This window comes from Diplotaxodon limnothrissa, linkage group LG9 (genome assembly GCF_057381915.1).
Source record: "Diplotaxodon limnothrissa isolate DT_005_m linkage group LG9, D_limnothrissa_male_GT1.1, whole genome shotgun sequence".
NCBI lineage: Eukaryota > Metazoa > Chordata > Actinopteri > Cichliformes > Cichlidae > Diplotaxodon > Diplotaxodon limnothrissa.
Window position 1 is genome coordinate 32,295,220 of NC_140604.1, and position 26,590 is coordinate 32,321,809.

A 26,590-nucleotide genomic window follows, 5' to 3' on the forward strand; every position below is an offset into this window, starting at 1 on the left:
GTTTTTATTCTGTCATATGTTTTTGATGGAGAAAAGGACCTGGGAAAGTGTTTTTATTCTTTAGTTAAACAATGTTGAACTAATGTTTAACTAATGTATAAGAGTCAAACAATGTGCTAAATATCTAACACATTAAACAAAAACAATAGCCTATAATTTAAGTTACTTAATCAAAACAGTAACTTAACTGTAACTGTATCTGAAGTTCAGAAAACAACATCAGTTTTGCCCCAGAGATAAGATAAGAAGCACATAGATTTCCAGGTGTTATGAGGACTAGAAACTTTCTTGGGATGATAAGTTCTTCTAAAACAGATCAGTTTGGCACCAAAATAGTTACGTAACAGATAAACAATTAAATGAAGAAATATTGTTTTTACAGTATTTAAAACAGAAATGTTCTACTATACAAAAATGAAGAACATTATCATAAATACAGGACACTCTGGGCAATAATAATAATAATAATAATGAATAATGGATTGGATTTATATAGCGCTTTTCAAGGCACCCAAAGCGCTTTACAATGCCACTATTCATTCACTCTCGCATTCACACACTGGTGGAGGCAGCTACAGTTGTAGCCACAGCTGCCCTGGGGCAGACTGACAATAAGCTACTTTTCTGTGATTCTACACATTTATGATGTAGAAAACTGAGACATATTGTTGAAATTGTCCTTCCTTTTCTTTTAAGATATGTCAAGGATTAAATATTTAGTTGAGTGTCTTTACACTGACAGAAAGGCATTCCTGTTCTCCAAGGAAGTGAAGCCACTCAGCAGGGATCTATTTGGGCAGTTGTTGTGAAGGTTTGTCTAATTAATTTTAAAGGTCTTTGAGGAAAAAAAGAACCACATGTATGGAATCACCAGTTTTTCACATTTCTTTTTTCCTCCAGGGGGTTTAATTTCAACTCACAATGCTCCAGTACAGACTTCAGTTCAGGTCTCTCCCATAATGCCTCTGTCTGCCCACACAAGTGGAATTTTCCAACATCAGCAGACCCTACATATTCATGTGCAGAGTAGAGTGTGTGTAATGATTAGGTGTGGTTAGATGCTTCGCAGACAGTTGTAGCATTGATGTACTGGGGGGAACAATGATCCTCTGAGAACAGGTCAAAGGCCACCCCCACCCCCACACCTGCAACTGTAACTTAGACTGAAATTGATGCAATACAAGACATTTAATGTCCCTAACAGTGTATAACGTGGTTGTTTTAGTTGCTTTATTTATGACACTTCTTATACGTTATTTTCTTCTCATACATCTTACCGTTGTTGTTCATTCACTTGTAGAAGACGGACCAGAACGTTTGGCTGTCCAGAAAAGTGTTCAGCTTAAAAAAAACCAACAACTAAGGGGAAGGTGTGCCTCAGGAGTATCTTGTAGTGAAAACCAGACACTTTTAACCCTTCTGTTATGTTTGTCTCCAAGGTGAAGGAAGGACGTTCGTGGGTCAGCTTGGGCATGTTTAGTTATCCAAAACAACAAAAAACCCACAGAATAAACATTGTTCATATCTCATTATTAACTCCATTACCAACTATTTCAGTCATTATTTGATGTAGTTGTGTTCTTTACTGCTCACAGATCATGGTTCGATGAGGATATATGACTTTTTTTAAGTACAGTGTTGAATAATGGTAGTTGCCAGCTTGTCTCTCTCTCTCCCATCTAACAGTGCTTGTCTCTTGATTATCAAATCGGATGACTCTGGAAAAAATATGAAGTCTCCAGAGACATTGTGACACAAAATATACGTGTAAATATGTGAAATTAGCTACTTTCATTGTATATGTTGATTACATCTATTAAACCAAGCAGAATAAGTTCCATGTTGAAAAAATACTTTAAAATAATTTTAAATATATTCAATTTTGAAATGGATCACTCCGACCTGAAACATATCAGGAGGGTTAAAGGAGAATCACTTTCCCTTGTTTCCCCTTGTGCTTTGTACGCTATGACATGGTAAACACCATATTACAACATGTCAACATGTATCCACTCATCTAATAAATAAATGAAATTATTTATAGATTCATAAAAAAAGTACACAAAGAGTGTTTTGATATTTTACTCATGCATACAGTTAGGTTTGTTACTGTTTCACTGACCCACGTTCGACAAAAACATGGGTAATTCAATAAATACAAAGTTCAAGGTTCTGGCAGAGAGAGTAACATTTCGAGAGAAAAAAATAAGAAGGACAAATTATATTAGAGTGGCAGATTTAGGCTAAACGGAAATATCAAAAACAGAAATGTAAAAGTTTTTTAAGCGGCTGTTTAGTGAGCGATAACACTTTTACTTGGAAAATCTCTCAGTGAGCACCACTGTGTCTGTCAGTGTCTAAATTTGTAAGGTTAGCCTGTCAAATAAAGTTCCTGACAGGCTGAACCGAGGGCATCAAGGCCCACGGATGCTGAGCGCTGCGTCATCACGCAGTGGGCGGAGCTGCGTGCCACCGCGGAAGCTACCCCGTCATCAGCCTCTTTCTCTCCTCAAGAGAAAACTGTGATTCTTCTTCTTTTCTCTCCCTTTTTTCAGCCCACCCGCTTCGTTTGGACCCCTCGAGGCCTCGGCTCTGTCATCCCGGTCAAAATGCTCTCACAGAGGTTAGTGACGTAAAACAAAGCTCGTGCACAGCTGTCTCTGCGGCGTCCGCGCTGTTAACAAGTGACCTAAGAGTAGCGAGGGAAGCGAAGCAGCGATAAACAGCGATTTGTGATGGTCCTTTCTCTGTTATGACTTCAGTGGTGTGTAAATGAAGAGTGACTAGTTAACCAGGCCCACAGAGGGCGGCGGTCTGTTTCCACGAAGGGCGTGTCTGCAGGAAATAAAGACAGAGCAAATCAGGAGGCCTCACACAGGATAAACACCGAAGTTAACTTATGACAGCTACACAGGCTAGTTCAGAAACCTCTACGCAGTTTACACTCCTACATGCGCTTTATAAATAAGTAATGAGGTCAAAATGACCACTACGAAGAGTTTCACATGTACAATACACACATAATAATAATAATAAAAACAGAAATGGCCGAAACATTATCAGTTAAAATGTTTGATTTTAAAAAGACGCTAGTTCTTCTTTTCATCCTCCTCTGTCACTCTTTGCATGTCCTCCTTCACCACATCCACGAACTTCCTCTAACTTCCTCTTTTCCATCCTTTCTCCCCATCTTCACATGTCCAAACACTCATCCTGAGCTGTGTCTCTAATTACTAATCATAACTAATCCTATTCATCCGGCTCACTCCCAGTGAGAATCTGAGCATCTTCAACTCCTCTTTCCATCGTTTTTGTCAGCAGCACTGTCTCAGAACCACAGATCATAACAGGCCTCACTACCATTTTACAAAACTTCCCTTTTGTGACTCTCATCTTCACCTTCATCCTGCCTTCTTCTTCAGCTCTAAGGTTGCTGTCTGTTACACAACTTGAGTGTAACACGAAGAGTAAAAAACAGTGAGACTTCCTAGTTATAAATGCAGTGGAAAATTAGTTAAAAAATCAGAATTAAGTTAAAGATGTAAAATCTGTAAGAAGACGACTGAGAAAGACCAACAATATAAGTAAGACTTCAGAGAATGTTTTAAAAGATACTGATGAAGAAAGCTGAAGGCCCTCAGGCAGGTCCTTCGACAGCTGAGGGGCACAGATGAAACCAAACAGAGATTCGGGGTTTCTTCTACACAGAGGAACTTTAGGTTTGGTCAGATTAGGTCAGAGTCAAAGAAATAATCAGTATTGTTATCAAGTTATTTTTAAATTCCTTTGTCAGAAGAGTTGTGAACTTTTTGTTATTCCAGTCATTGATGCATTGTTAAAAATAAAGGACAGATTGCTGCTAATCCAGGTAACACAGACTCACTGACTTTACAGTTCATGATAACTGTCCTGTGACCCAGTCTAACAATAATTAAGATCATTGAATGTACTCTTATTTTTAAAATTGTATTTTAATCTCATGGAGATTACATTTTAAAAAAAGATGTTCAGAAAGTGGACATGCAGTAACGAGCTATAAATGTGACTAAGCTGCAGAGAGTCACGCTCCTCTCATGGGGGGGCGGTAACAGTCCGTCTGATCAGCTGTTCGGGATCTAAACCGCTCACACGCCCGGCCTGAAATAGAGGCGGTCGGTGTGCGTGCCTGTAACAGGACTTGGTAATTACAGGAGTTTTTCTGCTTGCTTCAGGTTTCTGCTGCTGCAATCGGCCGCGTCCTTCACGAGGAAGTCGTTCTGCACGGGAGGAGCGTTGAAGCAGGGCAAGCAGGGAAAGGCACCTGACATGATCGAGGGTAAGAAAGCAAACGCACTTCCTGTTTCACATCGCCTGATTTAACAGCAAGAACACAGAGAGGTAAAGAGTGAAGTAACACATGTCAAATCAGAGCTATGATGGAACAGTTTACATACATGAAGCTAGTATCAACACAATGCAAATGTCATGTAATATGATGATTATCACATCTATGATGAGTTCCTGTTGCCACCAGGTGGCGTTATGCCATTTTAGAGGCCTCCAGACTCTTAGCAATCAGCTGACGATTGTGGCAGATTAGATATTTATACATCTGAGGTATAGTAAATTCTTGTGTTGTGGTGAAACGTCAACATTTACGATGACACAACAAACCTTCAATGCAAACTCAAAAGTTTCACAATTCTGCATTTGGGAGGTCTTTACGTTGAAGTCACCAAAATTTATTATTTTTATCGCTCAATACACTTAAATTTAATGACCTAGTTGAGCTTAAAATTACATAAATTGTGAACAGAGAACGACAACATGTATTAGGCCCAAGTATTCAGAGTTTGTTTGAAGTTTGTTTCTGTTCTATTTTTATTCTAAATCAATAGAGTAACATTTAGGAGTAAGTGCGCAGAGGAAAGTAAAAGCTGTTTGTAACCACAAAGCTTCACACAATTATGTAAAAATGAAAATCTGCCTCAAGCCTGGAAAATGGAAATTTACCATCCATCCATCCATCCATCTTCATCCGCTTTATCCGAGGCCGGGTCGCGGGGGCAGCAGCCTAAGCAAAGAGGCCCAGACCTCCCTCTCCCCAGCCACCTCCTCCAGCTTATCCGGGGGAACACCAAGGCGTTCCCAGGCCAGCCGAGAGATATAATCTCTCCAGCGTGTCCTGGGTCTGCCCCGGGGCCTCCTCCCGGTGGGACATGCCTGGAACACCTCACCCAGGAGGCGCCCAGGGGGCATCCTTGTCAGATGCCCGAACCACCTCAGCTGGCTCCTTTCGATGTGGAGCAGCAGCTGCTCTACTCTGAGCCCCTCCCGGATGGCCGAACTTCTCACCCTATCTCTAAGGGAGAGGCCAGCCACCCTTCGGAGGAAGCTCATTTCTGCCGCTTGTATCCGCGATCTCGTTCTTTCGGTCACTACCGAAATTTACCTTTAAAGATAAAAAGCTTGAGTTTCTTTAAGGTTTTCTCAGAGAAGCTTTGTTGTGCATCCTGGGATGTTGGATTTGCGTACCTGGTTTCATAAAGGTTGATGAGAGAGAGTGCTGCGACGCCATGAATATTTTCACTGGTTTCCATCATGTTAAGTGTGATTTACTTGTGTAAATGATAATAATAAACAAAGCAAGGCCCTAAATAGGACCTGCTGTATCCTTAGTGGAACAAAGTCTCTGCTGTGTTCAGGACAGAAGTGTTTTCACTTTGTACATTTGAGTTTATTCTGGTCTCCTCATGAGTCCGTCGTCCTCTGAGCCCTGTGTGTTTAATCCTTTGTGTTTCTCCACAGGAAATCCACAGTTTCATGTGTCAAATGGTGCGTGTTGGTAAACCAAGATGAATCACAACTATCTGAACTGACGAGCTTATTAATTATCTTCTAATTTACTCTAATTACATTTTAACTCCTCCCTGCATGTTTCCCCCCCACTGTCTCCTAACTGAAGTTTCAGCTTCTGCTGTTCAGCCTTTTCATAGAGCTGCATTTTATGTTCAAAGACGTCTCCTCTGGCAGAATCAAACCTTCCTGTAGCAGGAACTCTCTCGTCTTCTTCCCTCTGTGGCACTCAGCTTCAGTTTTATGTTTTCTTGCTGTTCAGACGTTGCTGAGCTGCAAGTCTCAGATCACATTGTAAAAAATGTGCTATATTTAATGGCAGCCTCCAAACTCCAGTGTTCAGATCTTTCATACATCTGGTTCGTCTTCTGTTTTCAGTGCGAAACAGGCTGAGAGAAATCGTGGGAGCTTCCACAAACTGGAGGTAACTGGCATGACTCACAGTTCAAAATCATCTTTATTTACCTCATGCTGTCTGAAATGAGCTGTTTTAGCTCCTCCCCCTTTAAGCCACCTAAGGCTTAATGCCTTAGATGAGTATATTATTGTCATCCTCTCTCTGTGACATCATACAGACCCAACAGTAGAAAAAAACTGTCAGAAACATGCGTTTTTACACACAGACTGACCTCATTTTACAAACGTTGTGGTTAATATAAACATCAGCTGTTGTAACAGTGTATATATGATAGAAAGTAAGAAAATATAATAGATTTACTTTAAATCTTAGTATGAATCCATTTCTGGTGAAACAAATCTGTTTGTGACTCTCTGCCTGTAAAAGAATCGGCAGCTGGCCTCTCCTTAAAAATCACAGCATCCTTAATCATTTCTCAGCAAATGTTAAAAGCCACCACTCAGTCTGCAGCCTTTGAATGCAGTAATAAATTTTGCTTCGATCGTTACGTTTTGGCAAGATTATCAAAAAAGACATTTTTGGTCATTTTGCTTTCACAGAGTTACTTTTGAGTTTGTTCATTGGCTTTGTGAAAAGCTGTCTGGCTGGATACTTGAGATTTAGGATTGTCCTGTTGTTACCTGCGGTCGTTCAGTTTTGTCAGACAGCTTTAGTACTGTTAGAGGTTCCACAGGGTTCTGCTCTCGGACCCCAGATATTTTATATTTACGTGCCAACACTCACTTGAATAATTATTTAAAAAATCCTCAGCATCAGATGTTATTGTATTGCAGATGACACACATATATATGACTCCCATATCGTTCCTCTCTCATCTCATGTTACTCCTGTAATTTTAGCAGTCTATTAAATCTGCAGTAGAATCGTCTTTTTTCTGGTAAGAAAAAAAGGCCGGTCATTTTTATCTGGAGGAATTTTGAGAAAACAAGTAAATAATGTGTTCATTTCCTGTCTGTTAGATTACTGCTGTTCACTTTTCAGTACACAATTGTTAAAGCTTTTAGCTTCCAAACCCCTACACACCTAAATCCAACCCTCACCTTCAGTATTTCTAACTGAAGTCCTAAAAATAAAGCTGACTGAGCTCATTTATCAGCAGTTAGATGACACATTTTTGCTGTTTACTGTAATTACAGGACTTTTTTATTGCTTTTTTGCTTAATAAATATTTTAAAAGATAAATCTAAAGAAAAAAGTGGTGAGAAAGTGGGACAAAACTATCGTATAATCAATAATAATAATACCAATGAAATATATTTACATGAACAAATCCAGGGAGTCTATTTTTAACATGTTATATTTAGTGATGCGGTCTCGTTCTCGTCTGCAGCGACCATCAGCAGGCCATGGCGGAGCGTGTCTCACTGTCATCCATGTTGGCCAAATCTCAGAATGAACTTCCTGCCAAGAGGATGAAGGACAGCTACCTGGAGGTGCACCTGCCCCTGGGCTCTGAGCCACAGCTCAGGGAGAAGTATCTGACCTACCACAACACCGTCAGGTAAACACGCAGAAAGCGGAGACAGTAAAGTGAGTGAACGGGCAGACCAACAGTACGTTTACCATGAAAGGAAAATCTAAGAGCTACATGACAGTCTGATAAATCCATGTCTCCTCCATGTGAATGGTGACGGGTTCAGTTACATTCTTTGTATTGGATAAGCAAGAACCTCCAGAGCCAAAAGCTGCACTTCCCCTAATGGCCACTGGAGGCAGGCTCCAAAAAGACCCCTGTGTTAAAGTGTCTGTTTACAGTAGAAACAAACTTGTTTACAGCATGCTGCAAAAACTTCATAGCTACTGTACTGACTGCTTTTATGACTCGCCTGTTTAAATGCTAGAAATTGAACCCTGTGTTTGTGCGCAGTCATCAGAAAATGAATGCAGCCTGCTCTCTGAGTAAATGTGGCCCAGTACGTCTGCGCTTCAGTTTTGACCTTCTAACTGTTTTCTGTCTCGTTTCAGGTTTGGCAGAATCCTGGAGGACTTGGACAGTTTAGCAGGTACACAGCAGATTAGATGATGGGGAACTTCACTCATTCAAGCACTAATTACACAGTTAGGTTCATTTAAACTTGGGCGCTGAAATATGGACAGGAAGTGTAGACTCTCAGCTTTTATTTGAGGGTATCCACATTCAAACTGGATGAAATTGTTACAGGAGTGTTAAAATCTACAGTTTGGTACATCCTGTGAAAGAAAGAAAGCACTGCTGAACTCAGCAACGCCAAAAGACCTGGACGTCCAGCCATCGAAGTGAACGATACTCTCCAGGAGGTCTACCAAGTCTACCATAAAGAGAAGCGGGTGTGAAAGTAAATACTCAGGGTTCACTGCAAAGCGAAAGCCAGTCATAATCCTCAAGAAAAGAGAGGCTAGACTGGGCTGGACAGGACAGAAGGGGCCGAATCAATGCTGATGTGTTCAGAGACGTACTGTCTGCTCAAACCCAGCTGAACGCAGTCAAACCGATTGGGCGGCGTTTCATAATACAGATGGACAATGACCCCAAACATATAGCTAAAGCAACCCACTCCTGAATGGACCAGTCAGTCGCCTGAGCTTAACCCAGCTGATCATGTATTTCAGTTGTTGAAGATTAAGCTTTGAACAGAGAGACCCACAAACCAACAGGTAAAGGCCTGGCAGAGCATTAACCAGGAGGAAACCAGCATCTGATGATGACCATGAGCTCAATACTTCAGGCTGTGATCACCAGCACAGGGTTTTCAACTAAGTATTAGAAATTAACGTTTTGTTTTGAGTTATTTAACTTGTCCACCGAAATGAAAGGATTCAACCCACTGAATTAAAGCTGAAAGTCTGCATGTGGGTCATTTCAAATTCACTGTGGTAATGTAGAGAATCAAAATATTTATGGACCTAACTGTAATTTCTCCTCTTCTTTCTTCCTCAGTCCTCATCTCTTACTCTCACACCTACAACTCAGAACTAAAGAGGTCTCCTCTGTCTATTGTCACCGCCCTGGTGGACAAAATCGGTAAGAATCTCTCGGGTACAGGGTACAATAAACCACTTTGGTTTGTTTACCACTAATATCTTTGTGTGTGTGTGTGTGTGTGTGCGCGCTTGGTCAGACATGAGGCAGCACGTCATCTACCCCGACTGCGACATCAAGTTCACAGGTCATGTGACGTGGGTGGGGAAGTCCTCCATTGAAGCCAAGATCCACATGTCACAGGTGGGCTCGCCTAACCTGCTTACTCGACTATATGCAATATATACAAAGAGAGTAATTAAATGAAGAGTCTTAACCCTGTTTATGCTCGCTGGTGGTGTAAGTAAAAACCAAGTGTTTGTCTCTCCTGCAGTACTGTGACGGAGCGTACGCCTCCGTTCTGGATGCTACATTCGTCATGGTGGCCCGAGACCCAGGAAACAAGAGGTATTACATCCTGTACAGTGCCAGTGCTTTTATTTTGAAAAAACACGAGTTTAGAGAATCCCATTTCTAGATCCCAGGGCCCTTTTTTTGAAAAGCTGACATAGTTGTGATCAACAGAACCAAAAGTCATTTTATTTGCCTACGAAACACAGTTTGGGGGTTAATAGGATCAGAGTTACCCTGAAAGTAGTGTTATAGTTTCCATGTTGCAGAGGCTGTTAGGGTCCAAGAGACATAGATCTGATCGACTCTCTGAGTATCTTACCTCACAGAGATTTAAGAGTTGGGATTAATAACTATGAGGAGCTCTCTGCCCAGCACTGTACATCTGGATTCTGTCCTCTGCTCGTGTGCTGCCTCAGGAGATTTTGCATTATTATTACATTTGTTTGTTTTGGCTCTCTGCATCGAGAAAGTGTTTTCATTGAGGACTAATTATGTGCACGGAAATCATTTTATTTCCCATTTCCTGTGCAGATTTATTTTTGCATAGAGCTTTGCTTCTCAGTCCTAAAAGTGGCACGGTAAACTCATGCTGTGTTTCTCTCATACTTATTTAATACTCTGTGTTTCTGCTTCTTTTCCCTTTTCAGGGCAGCGTTTGTAAATCCACTGACGCCTGAAGGACCCGAGGAAGAACGACTCTTGCAGGAAGGCGAAGGTGAGAGCCGATGAAACAATCGCAGCTTTTATGAAGAGCGTAGTCTTTGCACGCTGATCTTGACGCTCACTCTCCTCCAGCTAACAAATCCCGCCGTGTGGAGCTGAGCACTGCGTCGCTGCTGAAGGTCGCTCCCACACAAGAGGAGAGGACGGTCGTTCACGGCCTTTTCCTCAACACCCTGGACACCAAGTACGACTGAAACATCACAGGATATCATGAGGATGTTATATTTGCTTCATATATTAAGATACACTCTGTTAAATCTCTGTGGATGTTTCTGCAGCACAGTCAGTTTCCGCAGCAGAATTCTGCCCCCAAACTCAGTGTGGATGGAAGATGCCAAACTGAAAGGATTGGAGATCTGCCATCCTCAGGTGAGAGGACGGATAAATAATAAGAAGGAGAATTTATTTCTACACTGAGGTTCATTTTAGGCTGTGAATATATGCAAGGTGTGATTTACGTAATGTATTTCTGGTCACTTTCCCATTGAAGATCATCTTCTCGTGCACCTCTAACTTGAATTCAGCCTTTTAAGTCTTCCCTGGAGATTAAACTGGAGCCTCTGGAGCTGTTTGTACCAAAGCAAGACAATCCGAGTCCACCCGATGTGCGGCTCTGTCATAGCCGGAGACTCGACTCTCTACATCAGCGATGTTCCTCCACATGAAAGACGGCTTATTTTGATCAACAGAAGTTTGAGGTTTGAAGTTCGTGGAGATAATAAAGAGCGTACAGTGCAAAGCTGAGGACTCAGGAACACGACTTTTAAGGATTCATGCTGGAAGCTGTGTAGACCAGAGGAGATGGTCTTGAAGGGCAGATTCCTAAAGCTTTTTGTAATCACACCTTGTATATATATGAACTCTTTACTTGGATATTTCCTTGAGTTGTGTTTCTTTTTTCCTAAATACCAGCAGCTATGTTTACATGGGGAAATGGATCTTTTGTGGTTTCCAGTTTCATTTATGTTCCCAGTTTAAACCCTAAATTATTTCAGCTGGAAAACTTAAAAAACCTGTTTCTGTGTTTGTGTTGACCAGGAGAGGAACATCTTTAACAGGATATTTGGAGGTTTTCTGATGAGGAAAGCTTACGAGCTCGGCTGGGCCAACGCCTGCTCCTACGGGTGAGACATTTAGACTAAAGGGTTAAAGAAACATTAAAGAATAACTGCTGTAAATGTTGTTGCTCCTTGCCGTGTGTTGCAGGGGTTGTCGGCCGAGTCTGGTGGCTGTCGATGATATCCTCTTCCAGAAACCTGTGGAGATTGGATCTTTGCTGATGCTCTCATCGCAGGTCAGAGCATCTTCTTTATAGGTGGACTACCTGTATGGCTTTCAGAGTTAGAGGCCAGCCAATGGAAAAAAAAAGGGAGGAGTTAGATTAAAAAAGTGAAATATTTCACTTGGAGCTGATGGAGACCAAAAATGGAGCTAAAGTAAAGTGATTGTCCTTTAAGAGGAATGTAAGATGATGTTTATTTGCCAACTTTTTACACCTACAGCACTTTTTGTAAAAAATTATATCATAGGAACTAGATGTTTTTTTTTACATGTGTTTTTGTGACTGAGATTAGACCAAGAATGAAGATGTTTTGAACTGAATTATCGGAGGTCACCTCTACTGCTCCATATTCTTATACTTGGACTTTGCTAGAGAAGCTTTGGATGATTCAAAGTTCAAAATAATCCTGATTTTTCTGACACCTTGGAGCAGCCTCTCAGTGAATCCTGTCTCTAAAACTGGCCTTTTTAGCCCCGCCTCCTTTAATCGAACTTTCCTCTGATTGGCTAAACAAGAATTAAGCAACACGTTTCTCTGTCCACCTTTAATATGAGCATCCAGCACTGGAACAGGAGACACGAGACAAAAAATAAGGACAATAATTACATGAACAGGATAAATGATGTTTTTATGTCTTTTTTGTGCTTCGGCTGTTTGTGTCTTTGTTTTTCAGGTGTGTTACACTCAGGGGACGTACGTCCAGGTCAGAGTTCACAGCGAGGTGTTTGACCCGCTGACCCGACAGCACAACACCACCAACATCTTCCACTTCACCTTCACTTCAGACCGCGACGTCCCCAACATCATGCCCAAGACTTATGGAGGTGAGCCGGTGCAGACAGGAAACAGTTAAAAAAAGAAATCTGATTTATATCCATGTCAGTAAGTTCCTTTCAGAATAAATCAAACAAACTTCCACGTTCAGTGCCGAAAGAAATCAACTATTAAAACGGTTGTTAAATGTTAATTTAGCTGCTGGTTGTTATGATCACGCGTTCGTTGATCGGCACTTCTCGCTTTGACTCACTCTTTTCTACCGAGACATTTACTGTGTCACGTTTTAAAAACTAGGAATAGTAGATGTTTCAGCAGCATTTTCAGCTTTTTTTCAGGTTTCCATGACAACCTGTTGCAATTTTATTACTCACTGGGTGCAGCGTATGCAGGCAGGTTAATCTACAGGTGACCCATGATGTTAGCTCCTCCACAGCCACCGAATAAAAGCCAAACTTTAAAAACTTAAAAACAAATCCTGCACATAGAGTTGTTGATTAATCTGGGATTACAGATCTGACTTGTTCTGTATTCAAAGATCAAACTGAAAGGAAGGAGAACAGCTGTGTGTACTGATGTGGATGTTTTGTGTGTCTGACAGAGTCGATGCTGTACCTGGACGGAAAGAGACACTTTGACCAAACCGTGGCGTGCTGAGGCGTCAAACTGAAGCCTTTCAGCATCCAGATGCCGAGCTCCAAGTGTTTCCGTGTTGTTGAGAATAATGAATGAATTTTAGGTTCTGACATATAACGGTTTCTGAATTTTGAACAGCCCACAGGCACTTTGTTTGAATCTTGTTGCTTCAGTCGATCTGGAGGTTTACAAATTGATGTGTTTGGCGCACTACAGCAGAAGATGCTTTTCCCCCCATGTTTCTCTATTTTATACTCTTATCATTTTTCCCACTTGTCAGTGTTACAGCCTCTCAACTGTAGAAAACGAGGTAAACACTCCAGCCCTTCTCATCATAACCTCATTCACTTCGACTCCTCGGTGTTACGATACAGCGTGTTACGTTTTTATATCTCACTGTTGCTTACACGCACAAACAGCTTTTCTTTTTTACACTTTATTATGATGCTGCTGCAAAAAGAACAAGGGTGTCAATTCTCTGGCCTTAACTGGTGTATTTACTCGAATGCAATAAAAAAGTTTTATTTATCTCGGTGTTACAGTTGTTCCTGTGTGTTTGTTTTTATTTCATTCTGTACAGCTGACGCTCGATCACTGGTTAATTTTGCCACGTAAATATGAGAAACCAGCAGCTTTGCCTTGTTAACACACAGCAGCGTTTCTTATTTTGACATGTTTAACCTCTTGGTTTGCACTAAATAATGTTTGTGACAACGGCCTGATGTATGTTACTTACCAACAGTTCGGTAAAGATAACCACACCACACAACCAATGCTAGCTTTTTGATGCCTTTTATTTTCTGTTTTTCATCTATGATCTGTAAAGTGCACAGCTAAGGAAACCTCAGAACAGTGTCAAAGCAAGAAAAATAACCAAATTTTTGGCTTTCAAAATAATCTGTTATTAAAAAATAATTTCCCAAACAAAAGAATAAAATAATGAACTATTTATTTAATCTATCGTTGAGTGGAGGCTACAGGTCGAGCCAGGGTTTAAAATTAATTACTAACGTTTAACTTGTTAAAATAAATTACAATGATTAGCGATTAAGGGTAATAGTGGGGCGTAAACATGCCTCTCTAGTTGTCGTCTAGCTATAAATACCGAGCGGAACCAATGTTGTGTGGGACTGTGGGAGTCGGCGCCGTTTTCTGCGCGTACACTAACACGGAGCATCCTTCGTTAATCCTCTCCGGGCTCCGGTCGTCTCCGTGTGTAGCATGAAAACCATGTTAGCCATTATCTCTAACGCACTGTGCAGGATGACCGGCAGGAATGCGGTGAGTTTTCGGGGGTTGGTGTGGAAACGGAGGCCACGTTGTGTGCCGGGGCCGGTCCGCGCTAACCATTAGCTCGCCTTGTACTGTTTAGCTTGGAGGGGGGCTGACCTTGTTAGCGGCAGCTAACATTAGCACTGGTGGCTGGTTTGAGCTCTTATTTGCAGTTTGCATGTTGTGGTGAAAGAATGGGTTATTCATGCTCTCGTGTGATTGGCTGACTGGACGGAAGCATGCGTGAATGCAGTGACATGGCTACAGTCGGGGTGCTAGCTCTTTACCGCTCTCTAACCCTGAATATGTTATGCCTCTGGTGGTCTGCCTTCCTCACACGGCACGGAGAGCTTGTACTGCCACGCAGGCGCTGATGTGATCAATACCGACCAGCATGGGCGCTTAAACACGTGGACGAAATATTAGGAACATATTTGAAATGCATTATAGGGGCTTCTGTGAGTGCACCATGCAAATGTAAACCTCTCACTTTGCTCTCAGGTGTGTTACCTCCAGTGTTTGTCTCTAAAACCTTTATGAGCATGGCGCACGTTTTGAGAAAGTACACGAAGTTACATGCTTTAAAACAAATAAAATAAAAACATACGTGTATAAATGTGCAGAGCCGTGTACGGTAAAGACAATCGCGTAGGTTAAAGAAGTATGTTGATCCTAGAAATCCAGAGGTGACTTATCATTGCCTACCATGGTGATGTAGCCACCGTCTTAACATTGAACGCTCTGACTATAAGCTGAAGAGGGCTAAAGAAGCCATTACTATGGCTTCATAGTACACTTTTAGTTTCCCATGCTCAAATATAAACTTCTAGATGACGTGAGATGTAAAGAGGATGCTAGACTTCCTTCATGGTTCAAAATCAGGCCAATCAAGAGATGCTGGGTCAGTTTAAAACACATCAGCGCCTCCCTGTGGGTCAGTAGGACTGGCAGCAGCATGTCGAGTGTTTGTTGTGGTGCATCATTTACAGAAGCTTCCTACAGGCACTGCTTTTCTAATCATATCATCCAGAATGAGATGAAGAAAAAGCTGAAAATGCCTCAGTCGAGTCTCACGCTTGCCTGTGGGAATCCTGTTCCCTTTTCCGCTGGTGCTCACTCCTACCCTCCGGCCTCCCTGCTGTTTTTATTCACACACAAACTCACTCAAAGACTCCCCATTCATTTTTCGCTTCTCTCCCTCCTCTCCCACCTCTCCCCGTCGCCTGAACCCTAGGGAGCCCAAACAGTGTCTGAGGTAAGCAGCTGCTGATGTTTGTCTGCAGGCTCCGTCCTGCTGTGGTGGTGGTGGTGGTTCCCAGGGAGCTAACTGAAGCGCAGCTAAAAGAATCGCTGTAGCGTTTGCAATGATGATCCTCATTGGTGTGGAGTGTTTGTAGTTCTTTATAGTCTTTGAGTCTTTTTTCATTTAACACGTTCATTCCACATTTGTTTGCTGTTTATTTCCTAAAACATTAATTTCACACTGGTACAACATTAAGCTGAATTTTCAGCACCTAAACAAACGGGTATCACTTCCCCCAGATTTGGGTAGCTGTGAATCAACTTTGAGTCATTACGAAAACCCCAAAAATGATCTTAAACCTGCCAAAATAACAAATGTCAGGGTTCATTTATCATTAATGTTGTGTTTGTTAATACCATTAAATTAATAATAAAATAAAAATCAATCCTGAAATGATAAAATGACTTGTAAGAACACTAATGCATCAATTAAATGAAGAGAAAATGAGTAAAATTATAAACAAAGTAATACTTGATAATCTTCATTTAAAAAGTCAAAATAACATATTTTAAAATCAGTTTCATAAAATGTTCTTAAGCTGTAAAGATATTCATTAACTGACTAAAAAAACAGCTATAAGGCCTCTAATCTACATAAATGGCTTTGCTGGTGCTGAAGTGATTAATCTGGGATTACAGATGTTGTGCTTGTGTGAACACGTTGGGCTGGTTTCAGTCTGTCCCCTCTGTGTGTCTCATCTATTTAGACTCCACCTGTCATGTCTGTCTCTGTCTAGCTACAGCTCCTCTCTCACCTGTAGAGCTCCACTGGGCGTGCTCTGTGCTCTGGTCTGATTGGTTGGCTCCTTTTGTTCCCCAGCTACTGACTGACCTGTCAGAGTTTGTTGATCTAACGTCGCCGGCGGCGCCCGCCTCTGCACAGACCCAGCGGCTTCCACCTAAACCGCCTCCAACAGCAGTCGGTACTAGAGCAGCGTCTGCGCTGTTAGTTAGCGGCTGTGCTGACAGACCAGTAAGGACTCGTGAAGCTTCCTCCATGTCTGCTGCCTGCTCACTAACAGGGCCGGGGAACCTAACCAGAGCTGCTGCATGGATGGATATGTATGACTTAAGAACAAATGACCCTATATGCACCGACATGTCTCGTTAATGCTGCACTCCGAGCAGTGCAAAGCAGGGAGATTTCTTTGATCCCAGAAATGAGGTGGAAAAAAAAAAAAGATCAGCTGTTTCTTATTTTAAACATGGTTACGTGTCCAGAATTTCATAACTGGTGCATTCCCAGTCAAAATGATTCCATATATTGTGGGAAGTGTGTTTTCCTTTGTTTTTACCATTGGGTAACTGTTTTATGGGTTAATTGTCAAACAAGGGCTTCTACTAACGCTACTCCTGATCTATAAATCTGTCCCATAACTTTGATCATTTGATTATAAAAGTCAGAAAATTACCTAGAAAACTTAAATTACAGCTCTTGGCAAGGTAGAAACTGACACTTTCGTCATTACAATGATCAATTTATCAGAACTATTTTTCTTTCTCTTGGTCTTTAAGTGTTAAATCCTACGTGCACATTATACTTTCATGAGCTAAAATGATCCTGGACAAACTGGCGCTCCTCGTTGGGCCCGTCCACACCAGGTCTGCTGCCCTTTTTTTTTTTTTTTTTTTTTTTTTTTTTTTTTTTTTTTTTTCGTGGGCAACCTCACCAAAATATTTCATCTCTTCATTCACCTGAAGAGGTGACCGTGCACATAAACATGACTGATCTGTGTACAGTAAAAGCAGCAATGGTTATGTGCAAGTCTGCAGCTTGCAGGGCTGCAGCTGAGCACAGCTTTGAGTAATTGTTTTGTCTGTAAAGTATCAGATCATAGAAATGCCTCCAAGGTTCTTATTGAAAACTAAATTACCTTTATTAATTAACTGTCCATCAGCGCACACGTGGTGCAGGACAAAACAGGAGTCTATCAGACTGTTGAAGGGCCTGTTCAGTAAAAACCACAGTGCATTATTGGACTGGGTTTGTTCTCCCTCCCTGTTACTGACCTCCAGTGTCACAGATTACTGAAGGTTAGTGTGTGTATGAACCATCTGATCCCACAAACCCCGCCTCGCTCCTCCCCCTGCTCTGATGAGGAGGGCAGCCGTCACGCTGCTCAGTGTGGAAGACCTGTGACCGCTTTAAGTCGTGTTGTGATGCTGCAGTGATGGAAACACTGTTTCAGTTGGTTGTGTTTGTGTTCCAGGGAGCCAGAGTTGTTGTCTCCCGCTCCTTCGCTGACTTCACACCCCAGGCGACCTTTGACATCAAGGTGGGCACAAACGAGAATCACTAATGGCAATTTCAGACTGAAGGAAGGGGATTTTTACCCCCATAAAGCTGCGATCAGTTAAACATCTTAGTCGATACCGAATGTAGCTCAGAAGAACGTAACATGAAGACGTCAGATCAAACTAATCAGGGTTAATGCACAAACTGTCCTTTCAGATAAAATATCATGGCTATATTTGTAAAGTTGATTCTGCTGTCAAACTGAATCGAATCACATCAGCAATAGTTTCAGTGTCATGATCATCAGCACGAGTCCACTCGGATCTGTATTCTGGCCTGAAAGACTACAGGAGGCTCAGCACTGTTGATGGATTCAGCAGTAAATTAATAAATGTGCTAATCTTTGGTTCAGGTCTGGATTTGTGTAGTTTATTAAAACTTCACTCATTGTGGACCAGAAATGTAAAATCTTTGGTTTGGTCTTCTTCTCCAGTTTGTGGTGTTTTTGTTTTTGGTGTAGAAATGCGACCTGCACCGCCTGGAGGAGGGCCCGCCGGTGAAGGCAGAGCTGACGAGGGAGCAGGGCCTGCAGTATTACCGCACCATGCAGACGGTGAGGCGCATGGAGCTCAAAGCTGACCAGCTCTACAAGCAGAAGATCATCAGAGGCTTCTGTCACCTGTACGACGGACAGGTATCAGCGCCTGCAGGCCAGGAACACAATTCATTTATATTGCATCCAAATCTCAGTGCATGCAAGAACATTTAGACAAAACCCAAACAAACATCAGTTTGTGAGTGTGGTGAGATGCAGAACATGTGGTTTCTCCTGCAGGAAGCGTGTGCTGCAGGCATCGAGGCCGCCATCAACCCCTCGGACCACCTGATCACTGCGTACCGCGCCCACGGGTACACGTACACCCGCGGCGTCTCTGTTAAAGAGATCCTCGCCGAGCTCACAGGTGAGAGCGAGAGGAAGGTATTACAGTCTGAACATGTGCGCGTCTGAGCTGGATCTTAGTCTCAGCTTCACTTTTATTTGTGCTCCTCAGGTCGTAGAGGGGGCGTGGCCAAAGGGAAAGGGGGCTCGATGCACATGTACGCTCCACATTTCTATGGAGGCAACGGCATCGTGGGCGCACAGGTGAGCACATTTAAAAAGCCTCTCACACCTGCACGTCTCCGTAGTTAAACACTCGTTACAGTTTCAGTAACTCACCTGTGAACTGTGCAGGTACCTTTGGGAGCAGGCATCGCTCTCGCCTGCCAGTACCAAGGCAACAACCAGGTGTGCGTTACGCTCTATGGAGACGGAGCAGCCAATCAGGTAAGATTTAAAAAATAATAATAATAAATAAATATGTCCTTGTAGGTTGTAGTTGGAATAAGGAAAGGGTGATCTCACCCTCGCTCCCTTTTATCCATTTAAGAAACATCACTAAACTCATGACTGTCTCAAAGTGAGCTGGAGAGGCTGCTGCAGTTCTGCCTTGTTTACGTGGTTCAGCTGTGTGCTTTTAATACCTCTGTAAAGCACTTTGTGACTCCTCTCTGATCCAATCAGGGCCAGCTCTTTGAGTCTTACAACATGGCCGCTCTGTGGAAGCTGCCGTGCATTTTCATCTGCGAGAACAACAAGTACGGCATGGGGACATCAGTGGAGAGAGCTGCAGCCAGCACCGACTACTACAAGAGGGGGGACTTCATACCTGGACTCAGAGTGAGACACTAACACATTAAAGCTGCAGGGCGGGGTTAAACATGGCGGGTAAATGTGCCGGTCCTGGGCAGCGGCTGCAGTGTGTCTGATGACTGTACACTGCCGCTGCCCGTTTGGACCCAGACTATAACAGGAAGAGGCTGAGAGTCTGTCCTGGCAGTTGCAGGTGTGAGCATGCATACAGCTGTCTGATGCTCATGTATGATACTGCGCACAAACACACTGGAACGCAGGGGTCGCTGCAGGGGTCGCTGCAGGGGTCGCTGCAGGGGTCGCTGCAGGGGTCGCTTCTCTGTGCTTAGAGGTGTGCCAATGGTCAGGTTTCTCTCTGCTCTCCTGCAGGTGGATGGGATGGATGTCCTGTGCGTCAGAGAGGCCGCACAGTTTGCTGCAGATCACTGCAGAGCTGGAAAGGTGAGGGTTTAGATTTTTAAAAAATAAATTTAAAATAAAACCTCTGTGCTGCACTCAGTTCTTCATACATGTGAAGGTAGAAGTCCATGGGCACCCACGGGCTTTAATTTTGAAGGGTTCTCGTGATGGAGAGTTTCCTGTAGGCTCTCTAAAAGGCTCTAATCTTCCAGAGCATCGATGTGAAGCAGCACTTTGTGTTTCAGGGTCCCATCATAATGGAGCTGCAGACCTACCGTTACCATGGACACAGCATGAGTGACCCAGGTGTCAGGTGAGTTACCTTTCTAAGTCTGGATTTACCGGACCCTGGGGGAGTTGTGATTTTTCTGAGTAATTTGGTTTGACCTCCTGCAGCTACCGTACCCGCGAGGAGATTCAGGAGGTCCGCAGCAAGAGCGACCCCATCTCCATGCTGAAGGAGCGCATGCTCAGCCACAACATGGCGTCTGTAGAGGAGTTCAAGGTGAGCGTCCAGACGGCAGTGATACATTCACAGCTTCAAACGGTTTTAAATGTCGGCAGCTGCAGCACCTGATTTCTCTCCCGTCAGGAAATCGACATCGAGATCCGTAAGCAGGTGGAGGATGCGACTCAGTTCGCCACCTCGGACCCGGAGCCGCCGCTGGAAGAGTTATGCAACCACATCTTCTCCAACAACCCGCTGCTGGAGGTGCGCGGGACAAACCCCTGGTCCAAGCTCAAGTCTGTCAGCTAGACTCGGACCACACACTCAACCTTTATCCCTCACACATTCAGCACCTTCCCTCTCGATTTTAGGTCTCAGCACCTTCACGGGACTTTGAGGTTTTTCCTTGAAACTTGTCAGTGTTATTTATTTATAGTTTACTGTATAACTGAGATATTATTCGTGGTGGAGCCAGAGGTGTTGGACAGGATAAACATGCTGCACTGTAAACGCACAAATCCCAACATCTGACATGGAAACGTGTCCGTTAGAAACCTTCTCCATGTTTATCCTGCATTTTAAACCCTCAGATTTTTAAATGTTCCAAACTTGTGTAGATATTCCCTCAGAAGTGTGACTTTAAACTTGGGAAATGCAAATGTGATGGATTGTTCTGATAGTAAAACGCCTTTAATGAGGAGTCGCAGCCTGAGCTTCATTCCAGAGCAGTCCTCATCTGAAGCAGGTTCAGTGTCCAGGATAAGGACACAATATCAGTGTATGTAACCATAAAATGGCTCTAAAAATGTGTTTATAAGCTGAAGATGAAAGCAAGACTTTAGCTGCTTGACTCGACTACTGACAAGACAAACATCTGGACTTGTGTGGGGAAACTGAAGCTGGCAACTGGATGCACTACATTTGAGACTTTCTGGGCACTTTATGAATTTAAAGGAGTCTGTTATAAGATCTTTCCTCTGTGTTCTTTAAAGTTTACTGTATCTGAGCCTGTACAGATATAAAGCTTTCTTATTTACCTGTGTGAATGGTGGAAACTGAAGGTTGTGAAATAAAACTACTTTAAAGCAAAGTGGAAACGTGTGTGTTTGAATCCTATTTTATTTGCTCAGCTTTCAAATGTGGTTACAAAGTAATGCTTCAAATATGACTCAATAGTTGATCAACCTAAAGGAAATCCATGCGCTGTTCAGTTGTTCCATCCTCAACCACTAGATGTCACTATCATGCTGAAAAACTGCTCAAAACTAAAAATTTATTTATTTTTTTCATCTTAATTAGAGTAAAATTTATCCTGGTTTATTGTCAGCATCATAGTATAAAAATGAACATGTCTGGACTTTTTTTTTTTTTTTTTTTTTCCTTTTTTTTTTTTTTTTCCCCCCTTTGTCGCTTTATGAACGAAATTCATGCTCGACTCCGACAAACATGAAATGCTGTAAATTTAAACCACTGAAAAGTTGTCACGGAAAAAATGAAAGAAGTATTCAAAACTGGATTTTGTAGCGACGCACAGCTTTAAGGAAACGATGCGGTGAATCCAGGAGTTACGTTCACGAGGTTCTTTGTGGTGTTTGTTTTTGGTTATTGTGTAGTTTTTGATCTCGTTTTGTGTACTTCAGAAGTCATTTTCCTTCCTGTGCTCGTGTTTCTCGTTTTTGTGAGATTTTCATATATATGTATATTTTGAGTGGTTTATGGTCACTGCATAGTGTTCATTTGTATGTTTTTCTGGTAACTTGGCATTTCATAAGTTTTCACACATTTATGTTGTCCTGGAGCTTGTTTATTTTGTGTTTCACTACAGTATAGTTGGAATAACTTATAGGGCTGTGGGCTGTTTGTGGACATTTAGCAGGATTTTGTGGTCTCAGTATTTCTGAGGGTGGTTTTGTGCAGATGTTGTATATTTTATGGTAATTTGTTTCATGGCATTTGTGACTGTTTTGGACATTTTGTAGTCATTTTGCGGCTGCTGGTGTATCACTTTGAATGTGTTTACTGATTTTGCATATTTGACATTTGTTGTCATTTAGAGTAGGTTTGTGGTTATTTTGTTTACATTTGGCTGCTTTGTGGTTATTTTTACATCTTTTGGTGCAATTTGCCATATTATTGTTGGATTGTCATCATTTTGCAGGTTTTTTATTTGTATTTGTGTACTTTGTGATGGGTTTTTATGGGGTTACGTGTCTTATTTTGGATAGTTTGTGGTCATTTCGAATATATTTGGGATACTTTTTGTATTTTGTGCTACCTTTTATGTTTTGTGGTCATGTAGCTCTTTGTTCGACAATTTAAAGTAATTTTGCATATTTTGGGGGTAATATTTTGTATTTTATGCTACTGCTTCGTGTTTTGGGTTCACGTGGCCTAATTTACGGGTCGTTTAAGGTCGTTTTCCATACTTTCTGTGATTGTGTGAGGCACTTTGGCGCCACGCTGTTAGGCTTTATCGGTAAAAAAAATAATCATTAACAAAACAACACCGCCTGCGTGATGAATCGCAGACTGTTTATTCATAAGTTCAGATACGTGCTCGTTCACTCTTTTATTACCTAAGTGAGAATGCCGCCTGTCGTCGTGACGTAGTTGTGACGCAGCGCTCTGACGGACAGGTAAGCCGACACCGGTCGCCATATTGGGAAAGAACGGAAGTGAGAGAGGGAGAGGTGGAGGTAGAGAGAAACGGAGATAAGTCAATCAGTTTCCGAAAAAGGGCGTCCTCCTCCCCCTCCTCCTCCTCTTCGTCTCTCTGGAGGAAGGGGCGGTCTCAGCGCCGCGGCAGATCCGGAATTAGCCCTTGTTCGCTCGGCTCCGTTCGGTCGGTTGGTCGGTCGGTTCGGTTCCTGCCGACGCTGAAAGTGGACTACTACCTTCAAACATTTTCTTTAAAGAATAAGAGCGAGGACAAACAGGCGAGAAAGCGTCCGGAGCGAGGGAGGTACGAGCAGCAGAAAAGAGGAATAACAGAAGAAGAAAGAAAAGTAGGGGCAGAAGAAGAAGATGCCTCTGGCTCAGCTGGCGGACCCCTGGCAGAAGATGCCGCTGGGGAGGACGGCTGGAGAGGTGAGCACACTTTGGTTTGTCCTGCTGTCACACTGACTGACAGCTGACTGGGGGCTGCAGTCACAGCAGCAGCTTTTAGGGGGTAAAAACACAAAACACAGCACAAGGAAAAGCGCCTTTACGTCTCTGTCAGGCAGTGAGACCACTCTGCAGGTAAATCTGTGCTTCAAGAAGCGCCGAACATGTGCTGGCAACGACAGAGTCACGATGAAGTGCTCAAACAGTAAGCTGACAATGTCATCAAGGACGAAAACACGAAATTACATTGCGTTTCTATTGACAGCAGCTGCGAAGTAACTGCAGGGATAATTATTTTTATGACCCTAAATTGGACCGTAAACTCTGGGAACATCTGTTTATTTCCCTCTGAAGACACAAACATGAAGTCATTTTTATTGCAGAGATTTTACACCAGTTCAGGAGGGCGCAGAAGTACACCAAAGTGTCGTATAAGCTCCCAAATAAGCACAAAACTCTTTGCAGGAATGTCCTGGGTATGATCCAGTGTTAATCAAGTGGTTTAAAATATCATAAATTGCAAAAATATGAAGGCGGCTTTCAGGGTAATTAGATTTTTTAAGTTAAAGTCATTCTTCTTAGCAGCTAAACTACAACACAGACATAATTTTTACCCTAGAAAACTTCAGCAGGACTAAATTAGCTGGAATAAAACAAAGTATCAAGCGATGACCCAAAGGTGTAAATATGTAATAATACTTTATGCAGGAGTATTACAGTGGTACTACAGGGCACGGAAATACTATAAAGTACCACAACATCGCTATAAGCTGCCATGGACATGTTTCTGGTGTTAAATCAAGAGGTTTTAAATGTCATAAAGGGCAAAAATGTGAAAAATTACATTGCATTATGGTTGACAGCACCAGTGACTATAGGGGCGTCAATTTGTCCCTAAAATTTGGTTGAAAACACTATAAAGCTCCAAAAAGATGAAGTTAGCTGCATTAAAACACGACGTAGATTAAGATGTGTTTACTCTAAACACCTGAACGTGGTGCACACCCTCCAGACATGTCACATTTGTGCAACAGGAAACCCTGAGCATGTGCTAAAATATTAAACTAAAATAAACTAAAAAAAACCTGCCATGGACGCACGTCAGTGTCAGTTAAAAGAGACTGAAAGTGTGGAAAGAGACAAGCATATGAAATTAGACTGTATTAGTACTGCTGAGTGACTACAAGGACACTATTAGGGCCCTAAATTGGATTTTAAATACCATAAAACTCTAAAAGGAAATCAGTTCATGTAACTCTGAAGACACAAACACGAAGTAATATTCTGTGCAGAAATATTACACCAGCACAGTGTACAGTGGGCACAGAAGAACAATACAGCTGGTGTTTCATTGAGAGGTTTAAAACGTCAGAAAGTACACAAATATGAAGGCAAATCAGATTGTATTATTACACAAACTCTATTTTAAATGAGATTTAAAGCAGCACAGAGCTCCAACAGGGACTATATTAGTTGCACTGAATCACATCTCGAAGCAGTTTCGGCACAGAGTTGTTACATTTGGGTTTTATTTGTCAGTCTGTTTAGAAATAACAGATTCATGTTTAAATGCTAGAATAAGAGAATGGAAACGTGATGAAGTGCAAAACTGTGCAAAGTAGGTTTTATTAGGACCGAGAGCAGCAGCTAAAGCTGCTATCGAGCCATCATTCTGACCTTAAGTTAGACTAAAAACACCACGGATCTCAAACAGGACTGAATTAGTTTTACTGAAGCACAACAGAAAGTAGAATAAGATCATTCTGAAGACACAAAACTACGTCATGACTATTACATTTTTTACTATTTAAGCAGATACAGATAATAACGGCAGGCTCTACACACCAAATGCTCTACAAATCCATAGGAAACAAACTGTGGAAGAGGACATAAAATGATCTGAAGAGTCTTTTCTCTCTGGCCTGACCCTGAAGCTCAGTGAATTGACTCTGGGTATCACAAACTCACTAAATCACCTTAAAGTCTCAGTTAGACAGCAGGGCATAAACCCCCCCCCTATTTTAACAAACCATGCCAAGTCTCTTAAGATCAGTCTGTGGACATGCAAGGCTTTATTTCAAATACTAAAGCTGTTACAGCTCCTGCTCATTGCCTTAAGTATTAGTCCAGTGTCAGAATATGCAGCTGCAGAGGTGCAGTAGTTAATGTCATGTTTGAGCGCTAAACCAGCAGGTTAAAGGCTATTATTAATTACAGCAGCAGCCAAATCTTAAGCTCCTATAAGGACTTTACTTTAAAAAATAGATTAAAAACCCAAGAAAGACTGTGTAATATGGTACAATATAGAAGTACTGCTCCAAGTATTTCATTCATTTATATGAATGTCTCAGTAAACTGCCGGGTGCAGTTAAGGATCCTTACAAGCACCGCAACACATGAAACGATGCGTGATTATAAACCACACAGATTTAATAAAAAACTCTGCAGGCGTAGTTAGACGAGATTGAAAAAACCCCATAATGTTGCTACAGGAGTGTCATAGCTGTGTTAGTGTGAGATTGAAGGTGTTCTTAGGCACAAGCATGAGAGGGTAAAATCACTATTTGGTCCCACAAATGCCATAAAAGAGCTTTTGTCACCGTATTGGTTCAATGGTGTCAGCAGGAACATTACAGTGACTCTAAATCAGATTTAAAACCTACATAAAAATCCACTAACATTCAGTACAAGTTTTCCTCTAATACAAATAACATAAAGGCCCCATTGATTCAGGAGTAGGCCTACAATTACCCCAGAGGTACTTCTGCAGTAAAAAGAGTGTCCATGTAAATGTGAGCTCAGCTAAATAAAAAAAACCCTGAAATTATAATTAAATTAAAGAAGTTCAAGCTGAAAAACTAACAGTCAACTAAAACTACTTGATAAGCTGTTTAAACGAGCTGAAAAATAACTAAATATAAGTTCATTCTTTAATTTTACACCTCAGACTCAGAGTTGGAGACCCCTCTTTATCTCCAACTGGTTGCCAGAAGTTTCTGTCTTTAGGTGGAATAGGTTGCAAAGACTGTGCTGCAACCTCCTTGTGACGTGATTGGTCACTAATGCACTGTAGAGCCCAACCAGGTTTTAAAGTTGATGCGATAATAATAATAAG

At 42.0% G+C, this 26,590-nt stretch overlaps 3 protein-coding genes across 5 annotated transcripts in view; all 3 read left to right on the top strand.

Annotated features, from left to right (window-relative positions):
- The first annotated feature begins 2,479 nt into the window (after positions 1 to 2,479).
- On the top strand, positions 2,480 to 13,518 carry acot9.1 (acyl-CoA thioesterase 9, tandem duplicate 1). Of its 2 annotated transcripts, XM_085363042.1 has the most exons (16): positions 2,480 to 2,623; positions 4,212 to 4,315; positions 5,788 to 5,814; positions 6,214 to 6,259; positions 7,584 to 7,754; positions 8,219 to 8,256; positions 9,171 to 9,254; positions 9,352 to 9,455; positions 9,586 to 9,659; positions 10,253 to 10,320; positions 10,401 to 10,512; positions 10,607 to 10,697; positions 11,367 to 11,452; positions 11,535 to 11,622; positions 12,284 to 12,434; positions 12,986 to 13,518. In XM_085363042.1, the coding sequence occupies exons 1-16, from the start codon at positions 2,610 to 2,612 to the stop codon at positions 13,039 to 13,041; spliced, it is 1,314 nt and encodes a 437-aa protein (XP_085219168.1). In that variant the 5' UTR covers positions 2,480 to 2,609; the 3' UTR covers positions 13,042 to 13,518. The 2 variants fall into 2 exon arrangements, with proteins under 2 accessions (XP_085219168.1, XP_085219169.1); XM_085363043.1 differs by lacking the exon at positions 5,788 to 5,814.
- A 674-nt stretch (positions 13,519 to 14,192) lies between these two features.
- pdha1b (pyruvate dehydrogenase E1 subunit alpha 1b) lies at positions 14,193 to 21,429 on the top strand. Of its 2 annotated transcripts, XM_085363049.1 has the most exons (13): positions 14,193 to 14,301; positions 15,527 to 15,547; positions 16,415 to 16,567; positions 17,805 to 17,870; positions 18,351 to 18,524; positions 18,666 to 18,792; positions 18,883 to 18,974; positions 19,065 to 19,157; positions 19,395 to 19,550; positions 19,893 to 19,964; positions 20,168 to 20,235; positions 20,319 to 20,427; positions 20,515 to 21,429. In XM_085363049.1, the coding sequence occupies exons 1-13, from the start codon at positions 14,242 to 14,244 to the stop codon at positions 20,677 to 20,679; spliced, it is 1,356 nt and encodes a 451-aa protein (XP_085219175.1). In that variant the 5' UTR covers positions 14,193 to 14,241; the 3' UTR covers positions 20,680 to 21,429. The 2 variants fall into 2 exon arrangements, with proteins under 2 accessions (XP_085219175.1, XP_085219174.1); XM_085363048.1 differs by lacking the exon at positions 16,415 to 16,567.
- A 1,746-nt stretch (positions 21,430 to 23,175) lies between these two features.
- The window catches only part of rps6ka3b (ribosomal protein S6 kinase A3b), a 64,364-nt gene continuing 60,949 nt past the window's right edge, over positions 23,176 to 26,590 (top strand). Inside the window, exon 1 of the mRNA XM_085363018.1 lies at positions 23,176 to 23,457. Coding sequence (XP_085219144.1) covers positions 23,395 to 23,457 — 63 coding nt within the window. The 5' untranslated portion in view covers positions 23,176 to 23,394. The remainder of the gene's footprint in view (positions 23,458 to 26,590) is intronic.

Bases quoted from the DNA above. Each gene is read 5' to 3' on its own strand.
- acot9.1 (XM_085363042.1), top strand. The intron at 5,815-6,213 runs GTGCGTGTTGGT...TTCTGTTTTCAG, and splicing joins ACAGTTTCATGTGTCAAATG to TGCGAAACAGGCTGAGAGAA. The intron at 10,513-10,606 runs GTACGACTGAAA...ATGTTTCTGCAG, and splicing joins CTCAACACCCTGGACACCAA to CACAGTCAGTTTCCGCAGCA.
- pdha1b (XM_085363049.1), top strand. From the start codon at position 14,242: ATGAAAACCATGTTAGCCATTATCTCTAACGCACTGTGCAGGATGACC. The intron at 14,302-15,526 runs GTGAGTTTTCGG...CCTGAACCCTAG, and splicing joins GGATGACCGGCAGGAATGCG to GGAGCCCAAACAGTGTCTGA. The intron at 17,871-18,350 runs GTGGGCACAAAC...TTTTTGGTGTAG, and splicing joins AGGCGACCTTTGACATCAAG to AAATGCGACCTGCACCGCCT.